This window comes from Gymnogyps californianus, chromosome 2 (genome assembly GCF_018139145.2).
Source record: "Gymnogyps californianus isolate 813 chromosome 2, ASM1813914v2, whole genome shotgun sequence".
NCBI classification, from domain to species: domain Eukaryota; kingdom Metazoa; phylum Chordata; class Aves; order Accipitriformes; family Cathartidae; genus Gymnogyps; species Gymnogyps californianus.
In genome coordinates this window covers 116,785,046-116,812,992 of record NC_059472.1, presented here as the reverse complement: position 1 = coordinate 116,812,992, position 27,947 = coordinate 116,785,046, and the positions used below count along the sequence as shown (strand labels likewise).

Below are 27,947 nucleotides of genomic sequence, written 5' to 3'. Positions count from 1 at the left end.
AATTAGGAGTGAGCTATGCTTACAAGGAAGAAGGTGGTGCAAGGTGTTCCAACTATTAGGATAGCACATCTCAATCCTTGAGGTGTGCCACATTAGTCAGGAGCAAATACAGGACTCGTGTACTAAGAGGAAACACAAAATAATTCTTATGTGGACTGAAGAGACTGAACATCACTGCACCAGCATGCATACCTTAAAATCTGGAGATGCTCTTGAGAATGAAAATTCCTTTGGAATTGTGTATTGAACATTACATTCTCTGAGAAATTTAGTCAGTAGTATTTGAAGCTGATTCCTAATACTGAATGCACAGTTTCAACAACTTTAGTCTCAATTCCTATGTAGCACAGTTTCACAAGTATAAAAGATTAATAATACTACCTCTTATTTTCACAGGCATGCTATGGCGATCAGTTCAATTCACAAGCATTTGTGAAGCACACAGAAAATATGACAACTATACAACAAAGAAATTAACAGTGTTTTACTTAGTATGAGGTTTGGACAGCATACATTAGATAAGACCAAACCCTGGGTGTGCAGAAAAACAAGCAGTTCCATGAGCAGCAAAAATACAGATACCTGATTTCTTTTAGGCTTATCTCACTGTTGATTAATGTCTGTTTCTACTCAACTGGGAGCTCATACAGTCATCTTTCAACTCATGCACAATGTTTGTGCTCACACAGTAATCTTTCAAAGCACTCATGTATTTCTTTTCTCTACTGGCACTCATTTTTCACAAATACTTAAAAGAACATACCTTTGAGACCCTGGCTCATTCGTCTAGTTTCAACACGTGAGTTTTAAAGTTATGCTAATTTTATGAGCATGACAGCATTAGTCTTATTTTCAGTTTTTAATACAGCTTTCTAATAATCTAATATTTACATTTTAATTTGTTCCTCGTTTTATACCTGAATAAGGAAAATTGCACTAATTATTTTACATTACAGAAATTACTAAGAAAAACCAGGAAAACAAACAGTTCATTTGTATCATCTATAATTTGTGTTGCAAAACAGACTGGTTCGGGATACTGTGATTTTTTGGAGTTGTTGTGGTGTAACAGTTTCAGAAAAATAGTGTTTTCATTACTGTTGTCACTTCTCTTCAACTGTGCATTCTTTTCTGAAATAATTTAAACAGATACTGTATTAAGAACAATTAGAACTAATATCGCCTGTCATCGCAAACTACACAATTACAGTTTTTACATGTTTTAGACAACACATTTTTATCTTTTACTTCTAAAAGTCCACTAGTGCAAGACAGAAGGTCAAAGTGATTTGATTTTAATGTATTGTTTTTCTCTCATATTTTTAAGGACATTTCATTTATTTGTTGCAAGTAATATTTGCACCTTTGGTGAACATTCTCTACTCAAATTATAAAAATAATTTGCATCTTATGCTTCTACATTCCCTGCCTCTCTATTTGAAAGCATATACAATTATACAAAGAAATGAAACAGTTTTTTTAAAGACAATTCTCCCCCCTGCCCTACCAAGAGGAATCACACCTGCTACTTTGCAAAGCAGCAATGCAGAAATGTTTTGGAATGGTTGTCTTTGCTTGCTCTGTAACACAGCCACAGTCCATATGGACTCAAAGCGGCAGAGTCAGCTGATTTCAGCCCAGCTTCCTCCCCTCTCCTTCCTCTTCTTCCTTCTGGATTCACCCATACGAAAATATACACAAATTGCTTCCCCTTCTTACTGCTTGAATAAAATCAGTATTCAATGTTAGCAAACTAAACAAGGGGTGGGTTGTGTTCCTTAATTCTCATCACTGCCTGGTACTACCATGATTGCTAGTAAGTTGTTTGGGACTAGAACACACGGTAGAGATGTCAAAAGAAGGTTACACAGTTTGGTGAGCTCTTATCTCCAGACCTCTTAATTTCTGCTCCAGTGTTACTCTTTTCCTATTTTATCCATTTATAAGCTGACTTCTAGGCTACAAGCCTTTTGAGAGAAGACTATCAGATACAGTATCATGCTTATACCAATGTAATAAATCCTACAATCTAACTGAAGCTTCTAGAAATTAGTGCAAAATAAACTAAAGTAGTATGAATTATCTGCCAACTGTCCTTGGGTGACGCACAGAAAACAGAGAGACTAACGAACAGTAATTATGAATACATATATATGTTCTCTGAAGGTATATGTGTATGTGTGTGTACACATATATATCTATAATTTATCATGTTTATTTATTTTCATTCAGATTCCTCATTAAAATTGATTTTCCAATCCAACTGCTGAGGCTAGCTGCAAAGGAAATATCTGCTAGAGGAATGGAAACCTCAGTGACTAAACAAGAATTTGTAATGGCCAAGGAGAACAGACCACTGATCATGTGCAAGGAAACCCTCTCGGGAACTGCTGCTCAGTGGAGTAAACAACAACAACAACAACAAAATCCAACAACTCTCCAAGAACCTGGAAAGTTGGAAGTCCTCCTACTTCTCTGAACTCTGGGTTAGGTTAAAATAGCAGCAGTTCACTACTGCAGGATTGTAACCCAGCGATTCCATGGGTAAGGATCTCTCAGGATGCAAGTTAACTGACATTCACTGTGGGGACAAGGAAGCAAACAGGCATTCTGTAACAAATCCTCTGATTCAGATTCTGATACCCAAGGCTGACCTCAAAGGCTGCTCAGAAAGACGAAAAGGCTGATTTCAGCTGGGATCTTGCAGAAAAATCCTTGAATTTCACAACAACCTGGAAACCAAAAAGGGAAGCAAGTGCCACAACTGTCAGTGATGCTTTGCTGACCAAGATTATCACAGAGCAGTTTTATGTCATACAAAGGGCCAATACAGAACAATGAAGAAAAAAAATAAATCCTAGTTTATTTTACATGACAAATACAGCACTTTGGAAATCACCTAATGAGGGCTGAACAAATAATAGAGGAAAGACTCCTAACTTATTGTCTGCAGAACTCAAAAGTTAAAAAAAACCCCTTGGGCATTGATTACTATGAAGCTTTTTTTTGTGCAAGTAAACACAGAACAAGATGTCTTCATGAGTCTGAAGACAACCGATACAGCAAGCATGAGTTAACCCTGTTTCAAGTCCATTCACTAACAATTTGTATTTACAGTCCCATAATTATCGAAGCCTTTTTAACAAAAACGTTTTTTAACTACAGTATATAGTTCTAATGAGGTTAACTTCACCTGGCAAAGATTTCAGAAGGCAAGTATCTATTTTTCAGTACCATATTTGTTTTATGCAGAGCCTTTCCATTTAAACTGTTTCCTACTAAAGCCTCTAAACTTAAAAATGCCTTCTGCTAGGAAATGGAGCCAAAAAAAGCAAATCAGTACCATTTTAATACTTCTCAAAGAGCTGTACTGCTATTATTGAGAAGGAAAAAAAAGCACTACAATGCTGATAGAACACACTGTAGACAAATACACAAACTAAACTTAAATTTCCTAAAGTTGAGAATAGCTTCCTGCAGTTAAGAAAAACACGTACAGTGTTATTATAGTTCTCTCAGCCTTCTTTTGCCAGAACTGTTCACCTGGTTCACCCAAGTTTTCCTGTTACTTGCTTTCTACCTAATAGGAGATATTTTTAATGTCTTTTCAGCAATCATCAAACTTTAGGGGGCTTTTTTTTTTTAACTTTAAGAATTAAGACCGTTCTAAAACTGAGGGTTATTTCAAGTAATGCCAGCATCAAATCCCAAACTGGTACAGTTGCAGTCTTCATTGAGGACCAGATCCTTTGAACAGTTTAAGAAAAGGAGGCAACATCACAACTTCTATGTTGGAAAAAAAATGCTTTTTGCATGCACACAATTTTTTAATAGGAAAAAAAAAACCCTGTATGTCTTTGGGGTTTCACTTCATATTCTTCGCAATTGGCATCAACAACATTCTTACTCCAAAATATCTTTTTAAACAGCTGTTACAATCATTCTGACATTTAAATGAATGACATCCCCTTTGCTGGTTTGTTACTGGATGATTCATCCTAAAGCAACATAGGTTGTTTCAAAAAGTGTAACAACATTATTAAACAGTAAGCAATGTATAATAACGCTAGCAGGCCAGCACAGTATACATTTAAAAAAGCCAACGAACCATAGGTAAAAATACATGATACAGTATCTTCCTGCTGAAAACAACTACAAAAAGTAGAAAGTCCACCTTGTTTCAAATTACAACACAATACAATAATGTTCCAGCCCTACAGAGGTTCTCATAAAACATACAACAGAAAGTTAATACAAACTTTCATCATGATTGGGTTTCATCAGCAAGTTTTTCTTCCAAATGCCACATGGCTCTATTGAAGTATCACCATTCCTACATTTAATCCATTTTAAAGACTACTGACTTAAATTGACATTTTGGGAAAAGAAAGGAGGCCACTCTTCTTGCTGAAGTACAGACTGAAGTTTCCTACTAACATCTAGATTACATAAAGCTTCTGAATAGTATACAAGTGAACAATTCCCTAGAAGACTTGGAACAGAGATCTCACATTTGCAAGAGAACTTGCCAAAGACCTGTAAGAGATCTTGAACAGCACAGGGACAAGAATATAGCTCACCTGGCAAACATACTCAAGTCTTTTACTACTGTAAATTATGGTGACCCTTACAATCAAAAAGCTGCTTGCCATACTGCCAAGAAAGAGCCCGTGAGTATCCATTTCTGGAAGGGCAGAACACACACGGTGCACATTCTCAGTAAGAAGGCCTTAGTGCAGAGGGGTATTTCCAGAGGCTCTGCCACTTGAATGAAGAGCTGAAAGCAAGTGTGTCAGAAGTAAGCAGATCAGCTGTGTGTTTCCTGGCAAAGGACTAACTCAGGGAAGTGCACTGACCATGGAATAAGAAATATGCCAAACAAAGCACTGTCCCATTAAGTTGAAGACCTACCACTTCTCATTCATCGCAAGCAAGAAGGTCAGTGTCTGAACACCTCCAAGCAGTGAAGTCAGATTAGAAACAGCCTGCTGGATTTCTTACTCTCAGGGCTGAGAGTACACCACTGAGGCTGCCTGCTCTGATACTTTTCTGGCAAGCTGTCTTCTACAGGCTTAATCACACCTGTCAGCAAATGCACAAGTTCTACAGGCTGTCCCATCCCTACCGCTGACAGGAAAAGATCTTGCACAGTCATTCTCAGCACAAGGAGAGAGAATTCCAGCCCAATTAGGACATTGCTAATGCTAATGTACATACCGGTTTCACCTGCCTTCCTGGACAATGACTTTGCATTTCCAGTGCCACCAAAGTGCATTTCCTACATTAAATGGAAAGTGCCCAACACAGTGAAAAAAAATCTCTTCTTGCATATTGGATGGGTCCTTTCATTTGAACTGAGTATCTGGTCAGTGGTGGAATTACCCATTTCTTTAATAAGAAACATCTCCATGGAGTATATAATGAAAAGCCAAGCACACATACATCTGAGGTATAATTCAGCAGATATCAGCATAAAAGAAAGCAAGCAGCATGGCTAAGAGGTTTAATTTTCTTAGCCTCAAGACAGGATAGCCTCCACTCTCTTTCGGAACCAGGAAAAAGCTGTACTTTCTTTATTGTCATCTACAGCTGATAGGAAAAGACATCTTTCTAAAGCAATATCCTAGGAAAAGGATCTCTGGAATGTAAAAGGCAGTTTAAATGAATGGAACTTGCAGTAATCTCAGCCTACGCTCAACCAAATTTCTACCTGCACTAGCAATTCTGCCTGGTCACAGAAGCCTGAAGAGAAGAAACTGCAGCGAAGGACTGCTTCAGCTGCAGGTCACTGACATGACTTTGGAAATTTTTGTGAAAAGGAAAGAAAAAGCAACACAGTTCATGGAGCTGCTGCTACTTCTTCCTCCAAGGCTGAACTGCAACTTCTTAGTATGTATACACGTATATATGAGAGTCAGAGAAAACTTAGGCAAGCAGGACCAACAGGTGGCAGAACCATGAGGTGAGCAGTTATGAGCGTGAAATACCTGTAGCCAGTGCTTATTAGGGAAAGGTGAGAAATGACATGCCCACTGATTGCAGGCTTGGAATGCAGTGGTCAGCAGAAGGATTTGGGACTGCAGGATATAGCAGAGCCTTAATAAATCAGCAAGAGCAGACAACTTCCAGAACCACAGATTTGCTCCAGAAAGATGGCAATTTTGAGACCGGAGAAAAATCCCAGGTGTCCTTTAGGCACCTGCAAAGCAGACCCTACAGAAAGCAGATGCGAAAGAGCATCAAGGTTTGTTTGCAGCCATAGAGATCCATGAAGTCTCAAGATAAGCAGAATAGGATGCCCTAACTGGACTCTTCAAAGACCATGGTCCTCTGTGGAATAAAGCTCTCTAAACCCAGCATTTTGTCCTGTAATGACAGTGTGCTTCTAGACACTTGCCCTGTTCATGTACACTTCTCTGGTAGTCATTCCTGACTACTGTCAGATGGGACAGTGGACTATATAGACCTCTTGTCTGACCTGGTATTATTGCTTGTATGAATAATGTTATGGGAAACTCCTCACTTCTGGGAGAGACTATGACTTGATTGACTTGTTTAAGAAATACATTTGGCATCTACACTAATGTTCTTTATTAGGCTAGGAGATGCAGGATTTGTAAATACTATGCAGAAGGGTGAGGCACTCTTAGATAGCACAGACATTTAACATTGCTATCTGCTAGCAAGCTTGTTACTAGACAGAACTAGTTTAAACACTGGTAACCTCAAAAGAAAGTATGGAAATGGAGAAAAACATTGAAAGATATAAATAATGGGCAGCAGGAGTAAAATGAAGACAAATACTAGCTGCTAAAAACTAAAACAGCGATAATAGCCTTGCTGATCAATGGTGACATATGGAAAATGCGAAAAAGAAAAGATTGAGGGTCAGCTCAAGGAAAACTTGAAGGGAAAAAAAAAAAAACATCAAGGAAGAATTAAACTAGGAAGCGTGCAGTTATATGTAATGAAAGAAATCCGTGCACAAGCAGATTAATAGACCTGTAAAAGTTTCTCCCTGGTAGACAGCAAGAGAAAAAAAGTAGAGGTAGTCGAGAACAACTGAAGACTGGAAGACAAATTTCCACCTTCTAGCCATTTGGTAAAGAACACAAGGCATAACATCTTTCCTACAAAATACTGAGGCAAAAGTTCTCCATGGTCAAGCACCTGAGCAGTCTGCACAACCATGCCATAGATGCACATACAGACAAGCATTCAAAGAACAGTTTTATAAGTATTAGAAAGGCCAGCCAAACGTTTAATCCTAAATTTTCAAAATTCTGACTACAGACATACTGCCAGAATAAAAAAAGAGAGGAAACAGATGCACATGTGAACACGCCTCAGTATTTTCCAGAGTTGAAAGGACACAGTATAAAGCAAGGAATGACCAAAGTCCTCTGTTTTTGGCATGCTTAAATTTTGTCCTTATTCCATGTGTTTTTTCATTTTAATTTTTTGAAGTTTGGCAATATAGGAAAAGGAGGGAAAAGAATGTAATAACTTTTGGTTTTTTAATCTCCTTTACTATTGAATTTTTAGATAAACTGAAAAATCAGTCAAGTGGTTATTCTGTTCTTATTTCCCTTCCCTTCCTCTCTTATATCCATGTTTTTACTGCACAGCATGTAAAGTGAAAGTCTAGGTGTAAAAACAATTTTACATTAAAAACATCTATATTTAATAAATTATTATTAAAAGAAGCACATACTGAAAGAAACAGGAATCCTGAGCATTCAGTTCTGGTACTATGTCTTGCATGCAAAAACCACCACGCTTCAGGTTAAAGGAGATGATATTATTATTACTTATTTGTGTAATAATAATAAATACTGAGTCAATTTCAAGAGATAACTTCCTTTAGGAAGTCTTTTAGGTGGTACTTTCTGATTCATACTGCTATCAATTTTGAGTTATACTATGGCAGTGTTGATCCCGCCCTATGGGAATCTTTTCAATTTATTAGGAATTCTGAAGATCACATTAGAAAAACAATAAATTGTCAAAACATTAGCTATATCTTAGTAACGTGAAAATACTTAAGGCAGCTTATTTGGCATGTGTATCTTCTTTCAAATTTTATCTTTGCTTTGCAGTTCACGTAAGGGAATGTTACATGAATAGGAACATCAAAAAATTACTTCCTCTTACAAAAAATCCCTTACTGAAAGAATCACTTATTCATAAAAAAGCCATACCTGAAGCATGGCATATTTCCACTTAATTATGTATTTTTCTGAATGTGTACATGAACCGTCAAAAAAATCTGTCACTTCTTTAGCAGTAAACAGCTGCTTTTGTTAGATTACCCCCGCCCTGAAAAAATGCGGATTTCCTTGTTCAAAGATTATAATTAGTAAGCATCATCATTATACTGCTTTGATGTCTACCATGCAAAAAAATCCTGGCAAGGCTTTTGGCCCTCATTTTTTATCTTTCACAACCAATTTCACAATACTCTGACAGTTTAAGGAACAATAATAAAAGTCATTCAGGTGTAATATACACCTCTGTTGAGGTATATGGTTGATGGCTAGGCCCTTCTAGCCATGTGAAACACTGCAGACCTACAGTAAAAATTTCATCTACACAGACCTACTACAGAATTTCACAGTATATTTATATATACAGTAAGTGAGGTGTGGATTCTATCAGACACCCCCATATATTCCTTTCACCAACACAACTGCTATCTCCAGATGTTAATTTTATTTATAACGAGAGGCCTTTATAAGCTAAATGCACATTCACAAAAACAGACAGACATGCACACACCTTTACATGTGAATAATTACGTAAAACAGGGTCCCTTACTGTTCTCAGCTCTGCAAAAATACTGCAGTCATGAATTAAACATCACCTTCCAAAGTTCTCTGTTTTGTGCCTGCTCTGGCAAGGTTTCTGGGAACACTGATTAGAATCTGAATAGCTTTACATTACCTCCAACCTTAGGCCCACCAGCTGATCCTGGCTTTCTTGCACTGTTTGAAGGATTTCCTGGCTTTTTAGGTGCCGGAACCTTGAAGGCTGAAGCAGCTGATGATGGCCTATTTCCATCCACTGACTCTTCATCATCAAAGCTTTTGTCTAGAAAAGGATACATTAAATAAAAATACAACTATTAGAATGGATGTATATTTATTTCCTAATCAACTGTTTTGCTTCACATTTCACAGAAATTCACAAAATGCATAAATAAAAACAAATATTTATGACTTTGTCCTCTGTCTCTGACCTAGGAATAAAATGACAATGAGAAATAAACAGCGTTTTCTACACCTTAAGTTCTTATAAAATATTATTTTGCCTTCATAATTAACCACTGTAAAACTGAGCATAAAAATGAATCCTACACATTCATTCCCACAAAGGGAAAATATCTTTGCACACATTGAATATTTTTTCCCATTTCTGAATATTTTCCCTAAAAGAAAGCCCTTAATACAATTTTTATCATTCCAGTCTACCAAAGACAAATGCTTCTCCCTTTTCTTCTTTTACTCATGCATGCATTTTCTGCTACACATCCTCCCACAATGTGTCTAACCAGCACTCCCTGTCTCTTTCCTTCCACCCAGATTTTTCAACTTACAATCACAGATCCTCTTGCAGATCAGCCGCCTCATTCCTCTGATAGCTCTTCAATCCCCTCACCCTAGGACGGACCCAGCACCTCACATGGCCACACGCAGTAAATTCTCAATACTAATCAAAGATTCTATCAAAAACTGCTCGCAAACACCCTAGATCCACCACTGAGATTTGTGCCGGCATCTTTCTCTCCCTTCCCCGCACTAGGTGCCGCACAACCAATGAGCTGCAAGGTGACATCATCTTCTGGGAGCCACCGCCAGAGGAAAAGGTGAAAATTCTCCATGCAAATAAATTCATTTCCACACACAGTATTTGCCACTATTCCAATCCTTCATTAAAAAAAATCAGACAGGCAGACAATACTCCGGGGTTTGCGCTCCTCTTTCCTATAATTTCAGGTTTGTGTATTTCAAGAAAGAAATGCATCTCTAGTGACTAAATAAAATAGTCTCAATACAAAATATTTAGCCTTCAAAAAAAAAAACCCCAAACCCCAACATATTCCAACAGTAGAACGTAACAGTTTCTCAATCCACTCAGAGAAGAAGGATTTATCTATAAGTTTGAGCACAGAAAACGTATCAGCCTATGGTTCCTATAATAAATAAAATGGGCGAGGCCAAGACACAGCTGCACTACAGTAATGGAAGACCAATTTAGCATATTACCTGCTCTAAAACCTGCCATTTCTAAAAAAAAATAAAATTAATTGCAAAGCCTTATCATCTCTGGAATGGTGACTATTTACCCTTTGCTTATTCAGAACTTGCTCCCAGTGAAATGTCAACTATATTTAATAATACAGCCTCCCAAAGGAAGGCAGCTTTCATTAAAAGGGTAAAGCAAGGTTTTGTCCAACAGCATTTGCAGCACCATCAAATGTTAGAACACCCTGCATTTAACATGTCCGAGATCACTGCTGCTATAGTTAGTACATTTTTCTAGCATTAGCGAAAAGCTGTGTGTTGCACTAACAAATCTTCATGATTAAAGAAGAAACAAACCACCACAAGAAATACCTGGATGTATATTGACAATTTTCACTAACATTATTTCCCTCTCTCCTACAAACACTGATTTTTAAGGGAATCTTGCTAAGAATAATTGTGTTTGGATATGTAAACTCTCAGAATCAGGGAAAAGGCATCAGCCTTCCCCCCCACTAGCCTGTGTGTTGCCATGGAAACAGCACTCCCGCTCAGCATACGGGCTCAGGCAGAATACATTTTGATTCCTGCTGCTTTTACTCTTAGTATCTTAAATAGAACCAGACATCAAGATTTTTGAACAGGGAAAACCACTAATCCAAATGCCAGATTAAGTGCAATGAACTAAACACTATAACAGAAGTGTAAATAGTAATGGTTAATATCTAGGATACCTGCAACATTACAGGTAATTTTAAAATAGCATTAAGAAATATCTTGTAGATTTTTAAACAGCATGAACAGATCAACATTGACACATGAATATGCTATCATAAAAACTGATTAAAAGTGAAAACATGCTTTTCAAATAAAAATGGTTTTGTTGCTGTGTTTTTAAATTTGATAACAAAACAGGCTAGACTTTCATGTTACTATCCAGCAGCACTACAATGCAGCATTGATACGCAAATATTGCACAAGAAGCCTTTGAAAAAATAAAGTTATGTGCAGTACAATCTTAAAAATAGTAAGTGAGCATTTGCTCATTTATGCAAAACCTCCTAATCAAGAAAAACCTAAACAACCCCAAACAACAGCGTACTTTGGGAACCAAAGGCTCAGATAAATTTATTTTATTGTTACCAAGCTATTCATTATAAAGGAGCATTGAAGATGGAGAATTTTAGAAGTTACTGCTCAACCCCAAAATGCACAAATAGCATTTCAGAAAAATGCAAATGCAAACATTTCCAGCTACTGACATGTTGTGTAAATTATAGTACGATATATTAAACAATGGTCTTGGTAATACTGTCAAATTACTTTGCCTAGTTAAACTATTTTTTTCATACAATTAAAACATTGTTAACACTGGATTAAAAGCCTACACTATGAAATAGCTTCATACAGTTTCTTTGTCCACATAAAAGGTAGCTTTTAAAATAAATACTTTTTTTTTTTTAAACGCATAAGTGGTTTTGAGAGACATAGAACTGATCTTAACCACTGATACATGGGTGTTCTTAACTGGACTTTGCAGGATTTATGTTAAAATAAATTAAAAATTACAGTACAGTCACTAAAAGTGTTGCAAAATTATAGCACAGTACCATAAATGTATAAAATTAATGGGTGAAAAGGGTCTGTTTTAATTCTATTAAGGCTAAAGTGATAATGCAGCTGAGTTTCTTTTGTTGTGGGGTGGTTTGTTTGTTTGTTTTTAAATAAACATGAGCAGGAAAAATTTGCACTGTCTTTTGCAGAAACCAGAGATCTTCCCCACCCTTTTGGGCCTTAACACTTTTATTTCCCTAGGCTTTAACAACAACATAAACCCAAGCAATCTTTAGGGACATTCCATTTTCAGAAAGATGCTTAATAGTGTTTCTGAAGATCTGAAATCTGAAGTCTGTATTTATAGCAGTTAATGAAACAAAAGCATTATATGCGCTTCCCGTATGATGTGCTTTCCATGTGCTCTCACTCACATGCAATGATACACTTGTTTGTAGCTCTTATAAAAGCATTTCCATATACTTCAGCATACAGAACCCCAGCTCAAGGCTTAACTGACTCCACACAGTATAATCAAGGTGCAGTTCTGCTGAAGCCAGCTGAGCCAAACTTCTTTACTATGTGCCTTTGGTTAGCCAATGGACCAGGGCTGCAGCTACTGACTGCCAACATGCACAGCATGATGACGGTTGTACTGTCAGTATCCAACTGTAACTGTAATGCTAGTTTCATGTAGTCTGCAAACAAAATTAATTTCTACAACAGAAGTCATAAAAGCCTGAATATAACTGATATTTCAAAATAAAACTATCTGAAAACACTTTTTCATTCTAGAATGGCTAGATAATTTTCATTCTAGTTAATTTTAAAGGCCAAACACTTTCAGTGTATCAAATTTTACATGTGCAAATACACCTGACAGCTGAGAAAGCACTATCCAAACAGCATTTTACAACAAAGCTCTAAGCTACTAAAAAACATGAATAAAAGGCTGTATGAATTGCTAGGCACGTACAGAACATCTTAAATGAAAAACACAACTAATGAAAGACACTGAACCTCAGTGAAATCTCACAAGACTGTTCTTGTACTCAGTATCTGCATTTTAAATCACAATGGGTAAGAAGAGTTTTGGAGGTAAGCACACCCCACAGAGAAAAGCTTGCAATCTAGTATTGCCAAAAGCTCCTGAAGAAACCTGATGAGAAGCAAATGTTCTCACTCTGGTACAAGTTCTCTTCCAGATGAAGAGCTTCAAAGCAGAAAAAAAAAAAAAGAAAATTCAAGAAAAGGTTGTTCTTATATTCAGAAAGCTAGAAACACACGATCCAACTTCCAAGCATTAGAATTTTTCTCTTCTAATAGAGGAAAGAGATCTGTACTGCAGAGGAGTGTTCTGTAGGTACTATGCAGCAAGTGAATTGGTATCAGTGAACTGCTGTGCATTTCTACAAAACGTTTCAGAGGAGTCAAAGGAATGTTTCTAGTAAAACACCCACCAAACCAACCTGCGTGACACATCAGACCCTAGAGTTTACCACACTTTCAAAACTTGGGGTTTACCAAAGTAATTCTAAGATTAAATCCAGACACGTTTGTTCTATTAGAAACACGGACCAAAACTCTGACCCATTGCAAAGGTTTAAATACTAAAATTCTGAAGAAACAAACTATGCAAATTGAACTAAAAATAACTAAAAGATATGTGATATGTTTGCGCCTTGTAGCATTACACTTGGGGGCCAGATTACAAATATGTAGTATCTATTTTTTTAAGTATTCATAGATATCAAAGGATAAGCATTCACAATCAAACTTGATACTCAAAGAACATTCTAGTACTCCCAATGCTAAAAAACTTCTAAACAACCTATTTACTGTGATTTCGCTATAGAGCAATAAGGGTAATTACAGATGTATCCAGAGAATCTAAAACTTTTCATATCTAGAGAGAAAAGTATTTTATTTTTAAAGAAAATTAAATTAAAGTATATTTATTGTTACTGCAACTCAAGCCTTTACCTTAGCTGGTCTTAAGATTCATAGAATTAATGTGATACTTAATATGTAACATTTTGTAAGTCACAGTCAATAATAGAAGAAAGAAATATAGTATCATTTCACGGCTGTAGAAATAGAAGATCTATGTTCCACTTGTGCTACTCAGAAGCAGCCAAGCAGAAGTTAACTGATCTTAAAGCAGATCCTCAAGTAACACCAGAGAGGGAAAAAAACCTGGATCCCCTGCAGTAACACTGAACTAAAGCTGGCCATAAAGGCCAATCTCGATACTGTATATCAATATCGACATCTTGCATATCTAACACTACTAGGGTTGTAAATACCAACTTGCAGTATTTTACAGTAGATTGACAGTAGTCAAACCAAAGAAGATAGTATCTTTAATAAAACTGCTTTCAAACTTTGACTTTTGTTAAAAATGTGCCCTTCCTATATCCATTTTCCTTTCAAGTATTGCAAACAGATACTAAATGTTTTTGAACTACTGCTAACAGTTCCTCTTCCACACCACAAACTGTTTATAACGACATGATTGCAAAATCTTGCTGGAGCAAAACAATGGCAAGTAGATGAACTCCTTACATTTCCTAAGTCACTCCCACATCCTGTGCCTACCAAGACACCAACTGCCAGTCTCCCTTCAGTGATTTACAAACATAGACTGCATCAATTACTTGGAACATCTGGGACTGGATCATTAGCTCAATTCCAGATGAACGGGTACAGCCTACAACAATTTCTGTCAAGCATGAAAATGAAGCCGCAAGCACTACAGATGCATCAGGTTAGTTGATTCTTCTAATCCATACTTCAAGCCAATGCCCCACATCATTTAGTGAGCACTTTATCCCTTACACATCAGGCATTCCACACAGCCCGAGAATCTGTTTGTCCTGACACAAAGGACAGGATTCACTTGCCTAAGCACAGTCATCTAAAACCAGTTTAGGCAGTCCTGGGTATCCTCTCTGGCCGCCAGCTGACATTCCAGAAGGGCAGAGATCTCTTGCGGGTCTCGTGTCAGGCTTGTTAGCTCTGTGTGGCTAGTGTGGATACAGCAAGGCACCTCAAGTGGCACTAGACGCCTATGTCTGGGCAGCTGAATCGCACCTAAGATGCCTTAGATCTACCGTAAAGGCGTAATTCCTGGGCACTCTCCCTGTGCCACAGGAGGTAGAGGGATCTTGAACCACTAGGACACAAATTCTCAAAAACAAAAATCTGCTTCCCACAAGGATGGAGCATGGCTCTTCAGAAGGTGAGAGAGTGTAGTGACACAAGTAACAAGAGGCCACTTACTGATTCATTTAACTTTACTTCATGGTACCTCCTCTGTTTCTCTTTGCATTCCTGAAGGAGGCAACTGTACCTATGATTCAGTGCTGGCAAACGGTTCTCGTGTTCTGTGCAACATATTCTGATGCTCAACAGCAAAATCTCAAACTCTTAACAAAAGAGACTCCTATTTTCAATGGTTCACCTTTAAAATATTCTGTAACTCAACAGGTAGCCTTTGCTCAGTAGGCCTGGTTTCATTACTGTCTTCATTACCTAGGCTCCTGAAGTTATTTCATTTCTTTCTTCACAAATTTCCTTTGCTTGTACATCAAGTATCTACTCTCGATAGCACCAGTATTTTCTTCAGTCAATCTAATGACCTATTTTGAAATAAATGTTTTATATTAAACACATTATATTTAGAATCCACTATCCATTAGTTACAATAATACGACTAGCATTATCGATGTATTTGAGTTCAGAAAAGTGAGAAAAAAGGACCATCATTTTAGTATCTATAGCTAAGTCAATCAAACAATTGATATCCATTGAGGAAGAAACCATTTGTGGCATTTCCAATACTTAATTCATTCACACAGAAACACTTGAAGAGTTTAATGATTTGATTTTTCAAACTATCAATTACATGACAGCAAAGGTAAGAGAGGCAGACTTAAGGACCATGTTCTTTCACCTTTAACATATATCATGTGTATATGTGATAGCAAAGGGCCATGGGATATGTATCACATAATATCAATAAGAAGTTTTACAAACAGTGAGCTTGAATTGTCATTTACTGTTAGAGGCTGACAGTGACAAATTTACTTCTATCATCAGTGAAATTAGTAGCAAACGCTCGCATTACTTTTTAGTGTGGCCAATTTCTGTGTGTTAAACTCAATTTGTACGTTGAAAATGTAAAACGGCAAGGCAGATTTACAAATAAAACATAGGTCCTAAAAGCAGAAAGTGTAATATGAACACACAGCAGGTAACATACACAGAGTTTTATTTTTCTAAATTTACTTTAAATCCCTGTAGTTCAGGAATTAGAAAATAATATCAATCTCTGAACACGAAAACGTGCACACCACAGCACAGAATAAAAGGGGTTGTTAATGGTCTTTGAGCTTACTGACCAACCCGTTCTCTGCCTCACATATTCAGAAGTGGAGATTAAGAAATTATGGCAAATTATCTTTAATTTACTCTCAATGCTGCAACTTCACTGTAGGTGACAAAACCTGTGGTTTTAAGAGGATAGACTCTCCTCAAACTGGACTTCTTACAAGAAGCTAAAAAAACTCATATCAGATCTGGAAAATCTGAACTGTCTGATATATAGCTAGGCAGCTTTAGTAGCTGCCATTTCTCCTCTTCTTTTGTGAGAACATCATCCAATCCCAAAATAATACATACTGACTGCTTCCCTCAGTGTTTCTAAATAGTTTGCAAAAAATCAACTCAACACGGCAAAGAGATTTTAGACAAAAACAATCTACACAGAAATGCTTTTGACCTTTAAGTTCAATAGCAAACCTCATATTGTATAACTTGATTGACCAAAGGACTTTTATCAGGTCAACACACAGAACAATCCATAATGATAAAAGGTATTTCATCAAATATAAATCTACTTATGTTAATTGTTTAGGTGACCATGGAATATCACGGAGCTCTTGACATTTGATGAAAGTAAAAATATCTAATTTGAAGAAAGTAAGCTTCTTCTGCAGGCTGTTAAGAGCTTTGTTCTACATCTTCATCCCCTCTCATCTTTCCTCAGGCTCCAACTATCCATAATTTTAAGGGCTTTTACGTGTTTCTCAGTTGAAGATGAGACGTTTCACATCAACTGAATACATGCAAAGCTGTACCAGTGAAATTTTAAACCAGTAACCATGAAAATCTTGTTGCCTATACTCCATATAGCTGTGAAACTCCTTTGAGTTTTAAACTGTAGTTACTTCTTATAAGAATCTACAGGCATAGCTGGTTTTCAAAAGGTTCTTTCAAGTTAAGCACTGCTCTTGCCTGCTGTCACTACAAAAGCGTCTTTTGATGAAGGAGTTGGGAAAGGAAAGAATGCACAAAACCCAAAACACAATTCTTTAAAACTAAGGTACTTTTATAAATACAATATACAGGGTGGAATTTCTGATTCAGGTGAATACTACAGCAGAACCTTCACCTCTGAAGGCATTTCAGACACCCGAAATCATTCAATTACAGCTTACTTGCTCATCAGTATTTACTACAGTAAGACTTTATTAAAAATAACATACAATAGTAAGGAAAAACTCCTCGTATTTAATAGATAACAAAGGAAAAAATTAACCCTGCAAGGCAAACATCCAATTAGTCATGTGAAAGAGTCTTACAACATCTGTCAAAGAAAATCCTTACTAGATTTCAAATTTCTCTTGGCAATTTAACACGTATTTCAAAATGCACCTTTTTTAAAAAAAATAAAACACCTGTAATATTAGCAGTAGTCTAGAATAATCAAAGATGTTTGAAAACAAATAAGGATATCAACTGAAACACCAAAGGGTTTTTTTTTTTTTTATGTAACTTGTTCTTAAAAACAAATGGAAACAGACTCCAAAAGCAACCAACACCTCTGGATGCCAGATTAAACATATCTGGAAATCTTTTTAGTGGACTGGTGTTTCACGTTTAATGAAAACAACAACCACCACCACCACGCCCCACAAGTTCCCCAGAACTAAACACCAAAAATTCCTTGACACTTTAAAAACGTCATTTAGAAAGAGGAAGACAAAACTTACTTGTAGTTATTATTCTAGAATATAAAAAATCAAGTGCAGTTATCACTCTAGAATCTATGCTGGTTTTAAGAAAATAACTGTGTTTGTCATATGTTTGCAGCTTTGTTTTTTAAGTAAGAAATACTCCAAGTTCCATACTACTTCCTTGAATTTGTTTTTTTTATTCACATCAGTGTTGAACCTTGCTGTATTCATCCGTTCTCTGAGTAGAAACTGTATCTTTTCATATAGCCCTTGGCTTGTTTACACATTCCCTCCCTCTCCCACTCAGTTGTTTCACTGTCCCACTGTTCTTTTACTGCTATTAGCAACGGTACGTGCACTTGATAGACAAAACACTACTCAGAATCTATGTTAATCACTGGGAGTAGCGTATGACCTTACCACAAAAAGAAGCTTTGCACTGGTTTGGTTCAGAACAGCAATCGAATTCCAACTCATGGTATCTGTCCTTTCTCTCTCCGGCACAGTGAGTAAAGCCATTTCCCAAACCAAGGTGCCCACCAACTGCTAATAATGGAAGAGGAGGGGTGCGGACCAATTACAGGGAAAGGAGCCAGTGCAGGCACAGTCAGCATGTTAAAAAAAACAGGCCCAAAGAACAGAAAAGGGAACAAGTGATGCATTTCTATTCCCCAGAAAAAACTTCTGCTACTATCTATAATTTTTTTTTTCCCCAGGAAACAGCTCTGAATGGTACAAAGCACCACAGTTACACCCTGCCCAATTTCTAGGCCAGTGTAGTAATTACTTTATTACCATCATTCACAGGGCTCTGTTGGTTTAAAAAGCCTCCTCCCTCCTACCAGAGGAAAGGAAAATCAGAAATACATGTCAGAAATGCATATGCTCTACAATTATATATACATATTTTAAATCAAGCTAATGTCTCAATCACTATAGCCTCTGCACCTTTAATATGTCCAATCTTTTTTTCAGTCAAAAGTAAAACATTAAAGCTGTACAGCACCCAGATTTTACAGAAACTACTAATCAGATTAAAGACTTAGGAAGACAGCCTTCCCTCAGAAGAACATCAGGGAATGGAAGATAATTGTTCTTGTGCTCTAGGACCATGCATACATTAATAAAAGTACTTTGAAAGAAGACAAAACCCATGATTTGATATGCATATGTAGTAAGATGTAAGGATAATTCCTATTCATAAACCAGTCACATATGCTTTATCATCTGAAATCTGACAAGTGCTTAAAGTCATGAAACGTCATTACATTGTATGCCATTTAAATAAAAATCCACTAATAAAGAGGTAGATTTCTCTCATTCATTATATGATTCAAAATAGCATACTTAGTATATACTAGTGCAAAAAATGTGTGCACCAAATATGTCCTCTTACAAAGCTGATTATATGCTTTTAGATAGCCCTCAAATACCTTATGTCTGGTACTGCAATATGTTTAGTACATCTTAAGAAAACCTACGTCTAATCTTCCCTTTGTGGCCCCTCAGTTTCAGGCAGATAATTTTGTCCCTATTCTAATTACCTTGTTCAGCTGGGAGCAAGACAGTCCCTTACCTATGAAATAACAAAGTAGTATAGCACAGACTGACAACAAGGTGAGAAAGCACTGATGGAAGCTGCTGAATTACAAACCCTGAAGAGAACGCACAACGCGATGTGCCATGCTGCAATTCTGTTGGCAACCTCCTAAACACCCTAATCTGGTTATCAACGGATAAGGGCAGAAATGCATTATCCTCTCCAAGGAACAAGAAATCCAGAGCAAGGAACGGTTCCTGACTGGTTTTCCTTAGCAGCCTCAGAACACAACTTGCAGGTCAAACACAGACCTTCATTCACACAAGTATGTGAAATGCCTCTAAGACAGAGATAGTGCATGCTTTCCCACTGGCACGCATTCAGTACAGCAGAAGTAACAGTTCAATTGTTTGCTGGGCCACAAACACAGTACTATTTTTTTCCCCTCTACATTCTTCCAACAAAAGACTGGAGAGCTTGAGACAGTTAACTTTGGGGCAAACAGAAAATCTGGCTCTTCCCTTTAATCTTTACTTGAGAAATCAGATTAAGATGCAACTGTTAAGCACCACGTTTTATTTACATTTCTGCTTGTGCTCAAGAGAACTGAAAAAAATGCCAAATGGTTATAATAAGCCAGTGTCTTGCATTCAAGATAAAATGTTGAAATTATCACCTCTATGTAGGATTTCCAAACATACTCTTGCAATTTTGTAACATATCTGTCCTGATTAAGTGAGCAAACCAAATAAAATAAATTAAAAAAATCTGTTGTGCAGATACTTCAGAGAACACCTTCCAGAAAATCAGCAGTCTCACAAATAGTAAGTTAAACATACATACTGGCCACAACAAAGTGACATTTTGTCAAGAAAAGACATTTCTCAAAGGCTACAGAATCACTAACCTTAAAACAGGTTGTTTCTTCTATGTTGCATATATTAGGAGGATCTACAGGATATTTGCAAAACAAAAGACCATGGCAAAACCTACATTAAATTCAGAAAAAAGATCAAAAAGTTTTCTTAGTAGTAACTAAGGTTTTGTTTTCCCTAGCAGTTTCATAACACAACGTCAGAAGACTGAATTCCTTATAAATGTGGTAAGCAGTAGTTTTAAGAGAGACCAACAGCTACATAATCATCCTACACAGTTAATTGTATCTGGCATTATTGCTCAAAGCTCCTACACAGAATGTCAGCTGACTGCCTGAACAGTACTTTGTTCTTGGTGCCTTTGTTAATGACGAATTAAATTATACAGAAGAGAGCTCCACAACCACCCTCACTTTATAAACCTCAACCATTACAGAACTACAAAAATCCTATGGCTTTGCCTAGGGAATACAGTTATTTCTTAACATGTTACAATTTGCATCCTTAATCTGCAAGTTACCACAATCCATGTTTACACCATGAAGAACTGTGTTGCTTCACAGGAAGGAAACAAAGACGAAGAAAAACATTCCTAGAAAAAATTCTCAACAAGAAAGAGCTTACTACATGTTCAGTTCTACAAAGACCATGACTTCCCTTCCATTTTGCAGATGACAAACAAAAATACAAACATCAGAGAACTGCCCACATTTTTTTAAACCATACAGTCCAGCCTTAATTTCACTGCTCTGGTCACACTGATTATCTCTTTCAGACTCTAACATATCAAAGAACTACGTGAAAAACATACATTTCAGGACGCTTTAAGAAAGAGGGTCTTCCTCAGGACTCTTACTACTGATGGTTTAGCAAATTCAGACAAAAGATTCACCTTAATCTAAGTACATGATATTCATAAGACCATCTTCCTTAATGTTATTTAAAACTATATACATAATCATTTGTAAAAGCACAGCCCTCCTACTACATTCCTAAACTTGCTGCAAGTCAAATGAACACTTCTCAAGTTTCTCTGAAAATAATAATGCATATATAGAAAGTCATCAAGTTATTAAGCTCAAAAAACCTGGCTGTCATGCAAAACCAAAAGATGTGATAAAGATAAAACATATGTCCAGTTTTTAATCAAAACACAACAATATAGTCTGTATTGCTTTACTGACCTACTTTCCATTGGTTTGTGTAACAATACACTGTGCAGTGAAGGAAACGTAGTAACATCCCATGTCTTTATTAAATATATATTCCTAGCCCTAGAAGCAAGGCACTTCTTTTATGGCTACACTGAATTACATTTCTTCACCAAACAGCACAGATTAACATACGCTTGTTCACAAAGCAGTATAGTAAATTCAGTCTTATCTTACAGAGCTGGCTAACACAAGTAACACTGAGACAAGAGGGGTAAGCAGAACGCCAACATAAAAATGCGGAGTGGAAACTGCCAGCGTTCTAAATAATTACGGTCACGGACCATCCCAGAAATCCACGCAGGGTTAAAATTTAAGAAAGGACCAGAGCTGCCACGCTCAGTGCCCAAGGCACCCTCCAGTTGCACGTACCATCCGCAAGCGACGGGCTCGGGCGGAAGCTAACTACATCAGGATAAGATGTCAACCTGCCATACAGGAGACTTAACACACTTAATACAGTCAAACCTTGCTTTGGGAGGCGCAAGAAGAGGAGCGGAGCCCGGCGGCCCGCCTTCCCCCTCACCGGAGGGCATCGCCCGGCCCCGGCGGGCCCCTCCAGCCACCGAGCGCCCTGACCGACCTGCGCGCCTCGCCGGCGATACGCCACCGCTCCCCGGGCAGCCCCGCGCTTCCACCGGGCTACGAACAACCCCCCACGTCCGCAGACACACACCCACCCCGGCCCCCCAGCCGCCGGACGGGGCAGCGCCGGCCCCCAGAGGCGCGCACTCACCGTCCCCCACAGCCATCATGCCGCGGCGGTGCCGCGGAAGGGCAGGCGCGGCGGGTGCCGGCTCCCTGCCGCAACAGCCGCCGCCTCGCTTCAAAATAGCAGTCCCGCCTCCCGCGGGAACCCCCTCCGAGCCGCCGCGCCTCCCGCCACCGCGCCTGGCCCGGCCCCGTCCCACCGGGGACTTTTACTGCGCCCCTCCCCACGCCCGCCCCCGCCGCGGCGGTCACGTGCCTCGCGGGGTCCCGTCCCCCCGTCCCCCCCCCCCCCCCCCCCCCCCCCGCCAGGCCCTTCCGCCCCACCGCCGGGCAGCGGCCGTCCCCGCCGTCCCGGCCCCAGCAACGAAGGGAAGCGGAGGCCCACCCGGAACGCCCGTGAGGCGAAATTTCACCCGTGAGGTGAAGTTTTCCGCCGCGGAAAACAAACGATGCGAGAGCCTTACTGCTTTCTGCGCAGCTGCCTTCATGAGGACAGGCATTCCACAGAAAAGAAATCCATCAAAAAATACAATAAATAAAATAAAAACAAAACCACAGGGAGCAGAAGGCAGCTCGCTGAAGAAAGGTGCTCTTTGACGACAGTATTTGGAAATCCCCTCAAAACTTTAAGAGAAACAGCTTTTTAAAGCATGCATGCAACAGATGCTGGAGAGCATTTTGTAGTGGTACAGAAATTATAATGAAAACCTACCCAAAACCTGAACTTCTGTTTACAGTTTATGCCCAAATCAATGCTTTAAGTGACATACTGAAGGTAGGTAGACTGCAATCCAATAGTGATTTAAAAAAAAAAAAAAAAAAAGGTAGTTCCAATTTACTTCATCTTGCCTAAGGAAAAGTTTAAAACGCAGACGGACACACAACCGTAACACACTGAGCCGGGCAGTGCTTGTAAACCACACATTTTCAGGAGCCGGGGCACAGTTCCCCGTAGTAATAATTAAAAACTCATGCAAGTTCCTTAAAAACCAGTGGAAGCATCAGCCTGCTGAGGCCCTTTACTTCCAAATAGGCTTAAACTGACCGTTATGCTTCACTGGTCAGTAAATTTTCCTATTTACAATTATAAGCCGGCAAGAATAACAGCTGTAATTTAAAATAATGAGGCTACATTCGGACCATTTGCATTAGGCAAACAAAAGAAATACATGTAGCTCAAAACCCTATAAAATAATCATGGCAGCTATCACCAGTTTCCGTATTTCCCAAACTACATACATTCATACTGTGCCACACTGGTGAGCTCTGTCAGAGTATGTCGTCATTGTCTCCATAGTAACTCTATTTCCAAAAAGAAAACAGCAAAGGGAAATAAAAAACAAGAGCGTAATGTGGAAAAACAGATACACACTTGCACTATGGATTTTTATTTGCCCCCCCCTTTTTTTTAGGAGAACATATACCTCGACCGCATCTTTATCACCCATAACACAGCTCCCCCACAACCGTGATACTAACCTCACTGTATCCTACCTGTCACATTTTATGTTTGTAAAGCTAACACTATGAGGCATACCATTAAAATGGGAAAATTGCACGGGTTGAATAGAGGTGCACAATTTATATTCAGCTCAAATCATCCTGTCTGCTGAATGAAGCAAAGTAAAGAGCTCAATATTATTATTTTCCCTACTTTTCTTTTAATTCCCTGTCTCAAAATTTACACTACTACCCCATATAGGAGTCTGTTTAAATTCTCTTAGAGAAAACAGTATTTACAAATCTCAGGCAGCAGAAACAAGTGCTTTTGCAGCTTTGAGATTGGCTGTGAGTTCTGTTTCCATAGAAATGAACATTCATTTGCTGAAAAATGGGGAGGTGCTTTAAAGAACCTTCTCCAGTTTGCAGGGATACCTACATTTCTAGGGGAGTGAAAGGGCAAAACTAGCAGCACGCGTAAGATTTTGCTTAACAGGCAAACATCCTGATACGATTCTCGTAATATGCAACATCATTATGAATGTAAACAAACCTCAAGGTTTTCATAGCAGCTAATTCAGTCACATAATTCACATTTAAAGAAATTACGTCTGTTTTTACTATCCACATCTGAGGGCAAGATGGGGGAAGGGGGGAAATAAAGAAATCAAAGGTCAGTTGCAGATGCAAGTTAGCAGTGTGGTATTATTTAAGCCTGTAAGTCATCCTCATCAAGCAAAAGCACTAAGACTCTTGCCCAGTCCCCTCGTTAGACATGGTGCCTTCTCATCTGTTGGCTTTTGAAACTCCTTGCTACATCCTGCCCCAATTATTCCATCCATACTTGTTTCAATATGGTTTTCACCTCATCTACCCTCCAAGAGAATCTGTCAGTCTCTAACGGTAACTCGTTGCCGCCCTCCTCTTTACAGTTTCATCAGGGATCAGAATCAATAAAGGAAGATGGTAATGCAAGACTAAAAGGACTGTTCATGCCAGGTCCACTCTAACACAGTCACAGGGATAACAAGATATTAAATCCACCAGTGTGCATAAGATTGCAGGTACGATATCTTTTCCTCTCCTCCCTGTGTTTCTCCCACATACCTAAGCATACCAATACAGTGTTTTTAAAACCTGTCATATGTTTAATCATGTTAGTACAAACGTTTTTTTTTAAATATGTATTTGTTTTGATTATTAAAATACTATGGAAAACATTCTTGTATTCCGATTGTTTAAAGGTGCAAGTTTTGAGGTTTTTATTCTTTTCTTTTTTTTTTCCCTCATAAGTACTTGCTGAATAAAGAGACTAAACAACTGATATTAGTATTATTTGATAAAAGAATCCTAAGTCACATCTCTGGATTCTCAGAAACTAGGTCAACACAACAAAGATTTACTACCACAGCAGTGTCACTCAGGACTATGAAGAAGCTGACATCTTCCACAGTTGTATTAGCAAGCCCTTCCCTATCCATCACACACTGAAGAGAACCCTCATCAGTACAGTTAACTTATTTGGGAAAGTAACTCAATCTGGCAAAAAGCCATTCCTTTTGCTGGTAAAAAGGCTCACTACAGAGCTGCACCAGTCTAATTATATTAAAGCCTGTTGAACAGTTTTTTGCCGCCCCCCTTGGAAACATAACCCTATTCTCCCCTACCTTCCCAAACCCTACTCCAAAATATCCAAAGCACTAAAAAGATCCTTGACACTGTAACAGATTTATTTAGACATTAAAATTTGGCCTTTATCCAGAGATGTTTGATAAAGCTCCTAAAAGAAAAGTTGGTAACAAGGCTACAGGAATTCAACAGTCACCTTCAATCTACACGTGCAAGTAGTAAATACAAATTGTCCTTCAGAGAATAATGAAGGACAAAGCCAAGATAAAGCACTAACAATGGAAGAGTATCTTTTCAATAACACTAAAAAATTGTCTAGATGGATGCAACAGATAAACTAGGTTCAAGCAAAAGTACTGAAACCAACATATTAGAGGGATTCTGTCTCTACGGTACCAAAACAGAATCACAGTAACTTTTGCATAGAAATTGCCACCTACAAGACAAAATAAATGGTTTATACTGCTGTAGATCAGCATTAATATCTGCATTTTACAGATCAGATAAAAATGGCTTAAAGAAAAATAAACTTAATCAACTCTTTTAAAATAGACAAAAAGCTTAGAAGTGCTATGTAAACTAGTCCAGCAATGTTGTATTTATATTTTCACATATAAATTATTTCAATGCATTTATATTCCCTCATGTAACTTTCTCCATTCTTCTGAGAACTACCAGCAGAAAAAAAATACATGTAAAATGCATCTTTGAACCTCTCAAACCTATGCAGCAGTATTAACTTGAAATGCAAAAGGTAATGCTTTACCCTTCCACAATGAGTAAATTTACAATCTAACAGAACATTTATGTAAACATTTTGCCCCAACTTAATGTTTTCTTTTGAGTTTTTTTTATATTAATCCTTACAAATCTATTTCTGTATTCTTCAAGTGTTCAAGAATAGCAATGTTTTATTTCAAAGCAGAATTCAGCATACAAACTCTTACTACCTCAAAGAAAAGGTTGTAAAAACACGTTCCTTTGAATCTAGTCTCTTCTGTTTTCACACTAACAAGAAAAGTGTGAGAATATTTAAAATGAAAAGCTATATTTGAGTACATTAACAAAACATATGCATTCCTGCAAATATTTCTACGCTTGCATAGTTACACTTTTTAGATCTAGCACAGCCTCCTTTTCAGTCAGCAGTTGCTTTGAAAGGAAAATGAACATCAGAAAACCCTCTCCTATAAAACAAGATTTACTGATTCCTTGCAGGAGACAGACAATGAAGCTTTCAAAAACAACTATATTAAAGCCACTGCCACAACACCTCCCTTGTTGTGCTGTTATGTAACAGTTTTTTTCCTTATAGTTTTAAGTAAGAAAGAATGATGGTTTTGCTCTTTCATACTATAAAATACTACATCAAGAATGTAGTAGGAAGCAACAAGGATTCTCTGCACAACAGGTTTTCTTTTCATGAAATACACCAAAAATAAAGAGCTCAAACTCAGTAAAGATAAAGTCTTAACTTCAACATTTAAGTGTCTTTGAATGCTGCAGTCACCTATTTCTATAATTTAAAACTCCATGTATTATAATCATTATTCATCATTTTAACTGAGAAGAAATCAAATACATCCATCACTAAATCACCATTTTCTTTTAGAAACAAACTGTAAGATACGATAAAGGTTCACCTGATCTTTTTTCCCATGCATGAATACTTTGCAGCATTCTTGTATCCTCTACTGAGCACACATGTAACTTGTTAAAGATTCAGTGCTTGTTTCCATGCAGTTTCAACACCTCTTCCAACTGTATTCTGACTGCAGTCCAGCAAATGCTTTCAGTAATAAGTTTGTTTCACGGTCTCATTTTCTTAGTATTTACATATGTTTCTAGTCATCCATCTCACATTGATAATGCTAGTATTTAAATATTTATCTTGTATTAATCTGAAGCTGATTATAAATATATGATCTTTCATACTCACCACTGATGCTACTTAAAATCATATTTCCAGAGTTTCTTACTTCATCAAATTTTGCAAAGATTGTTTGCAACCTGTAAAGAACAACAACAACAAAATATTTTTACATCTCTGAAATCCCTCAGGTTACTGATAAAAACAGAAATCAGTTTATTATCATATATAAAGCAGTAATACAGAATATACAAGGGATTAAGAGTATCAAGAAACAATTCTGAAAGGACTCCTCCTTAAGTTAGTTGAGCATCTTCACACAAATGCACAGAAAACTAAGTCAACTTAGCAAAGAACAAAACTGAGCATCGTTATTAGCGTGATTAAAAATAACTAAAATTCTAAAGTTCAGGTTCAGTAACAGTATATATTGGCTTCAGATGACTGTGATATTAACTCTATACACAACACTGAAAGGCAAAAATTTTAACTATGGAATGTTCATGTAGGAAAAATATAGGGATTACTATTTAATTTGTTCTGAGACAATTACTAGTTTTCCTCAAAATTTTTGTTCCTCAAAATTTCTTCAGTTTTGTTATGAAAATACTTTTGTAGTAGTTGGCACTTCCACAGCAAAAAAACCAGAAATACTTTTTTCTAAACTTAAGGTACACTAAACACTTTAGTTATGTTTAACACACACCACTGATTTAAACTCTCACAATAGAAAATACACTGCAAGTGCTTAGCTACATGTAAATAGGAAAAAAACCAAAAACAAAAAAAACCCCAAAACCTCTAGATTTGCAACCTAGTCCCACAAAGTAGAAAATGCTATTCAAGCAAGAAA

At 37.6% G+C, this 27,947-nt stretch overlaps 1 protein-coding gene across 35 annotated transcripts in view; it reads right to left on the bottom strand.

The window, feature by feature from the left end:
* Window positions 1-27,947, bottom strand: part of CLASP2 (cytoplasmic linker associated protein 2) — a 149,148-nt gene that overhangs the window by 83,432 nt on the left and 37,769 nt on the right. For 15 of the 35 annotated variants that reach the window (XM_050891751.1, XM_050891753.1, XM_050891750.1 and 12 more), the window contains exons 7-8: window positions 27,164-27,234; window positions 8,944-9,090 (exon numbers count right to left, since the gene is read on the bottom strand). In XM_050891751.1, the coding sequence (XP_050747708.1) occupies window positions 8,944-9,090; window positions 27,164-27,234 (218 nt within the window). Of the gene's footprint in view, window positions 1-1,522; window positions 1,526-8,943; window positions 9,091-9,595; window positions 9,630-27,163; window positions 27,235-27,947 lie in introns of those variants that run through there. The other 20 variants (XM_050891773.1, XM_050891780.1, XM_050891776.1 and 17 more) reach the window with 3 other exon arrangements.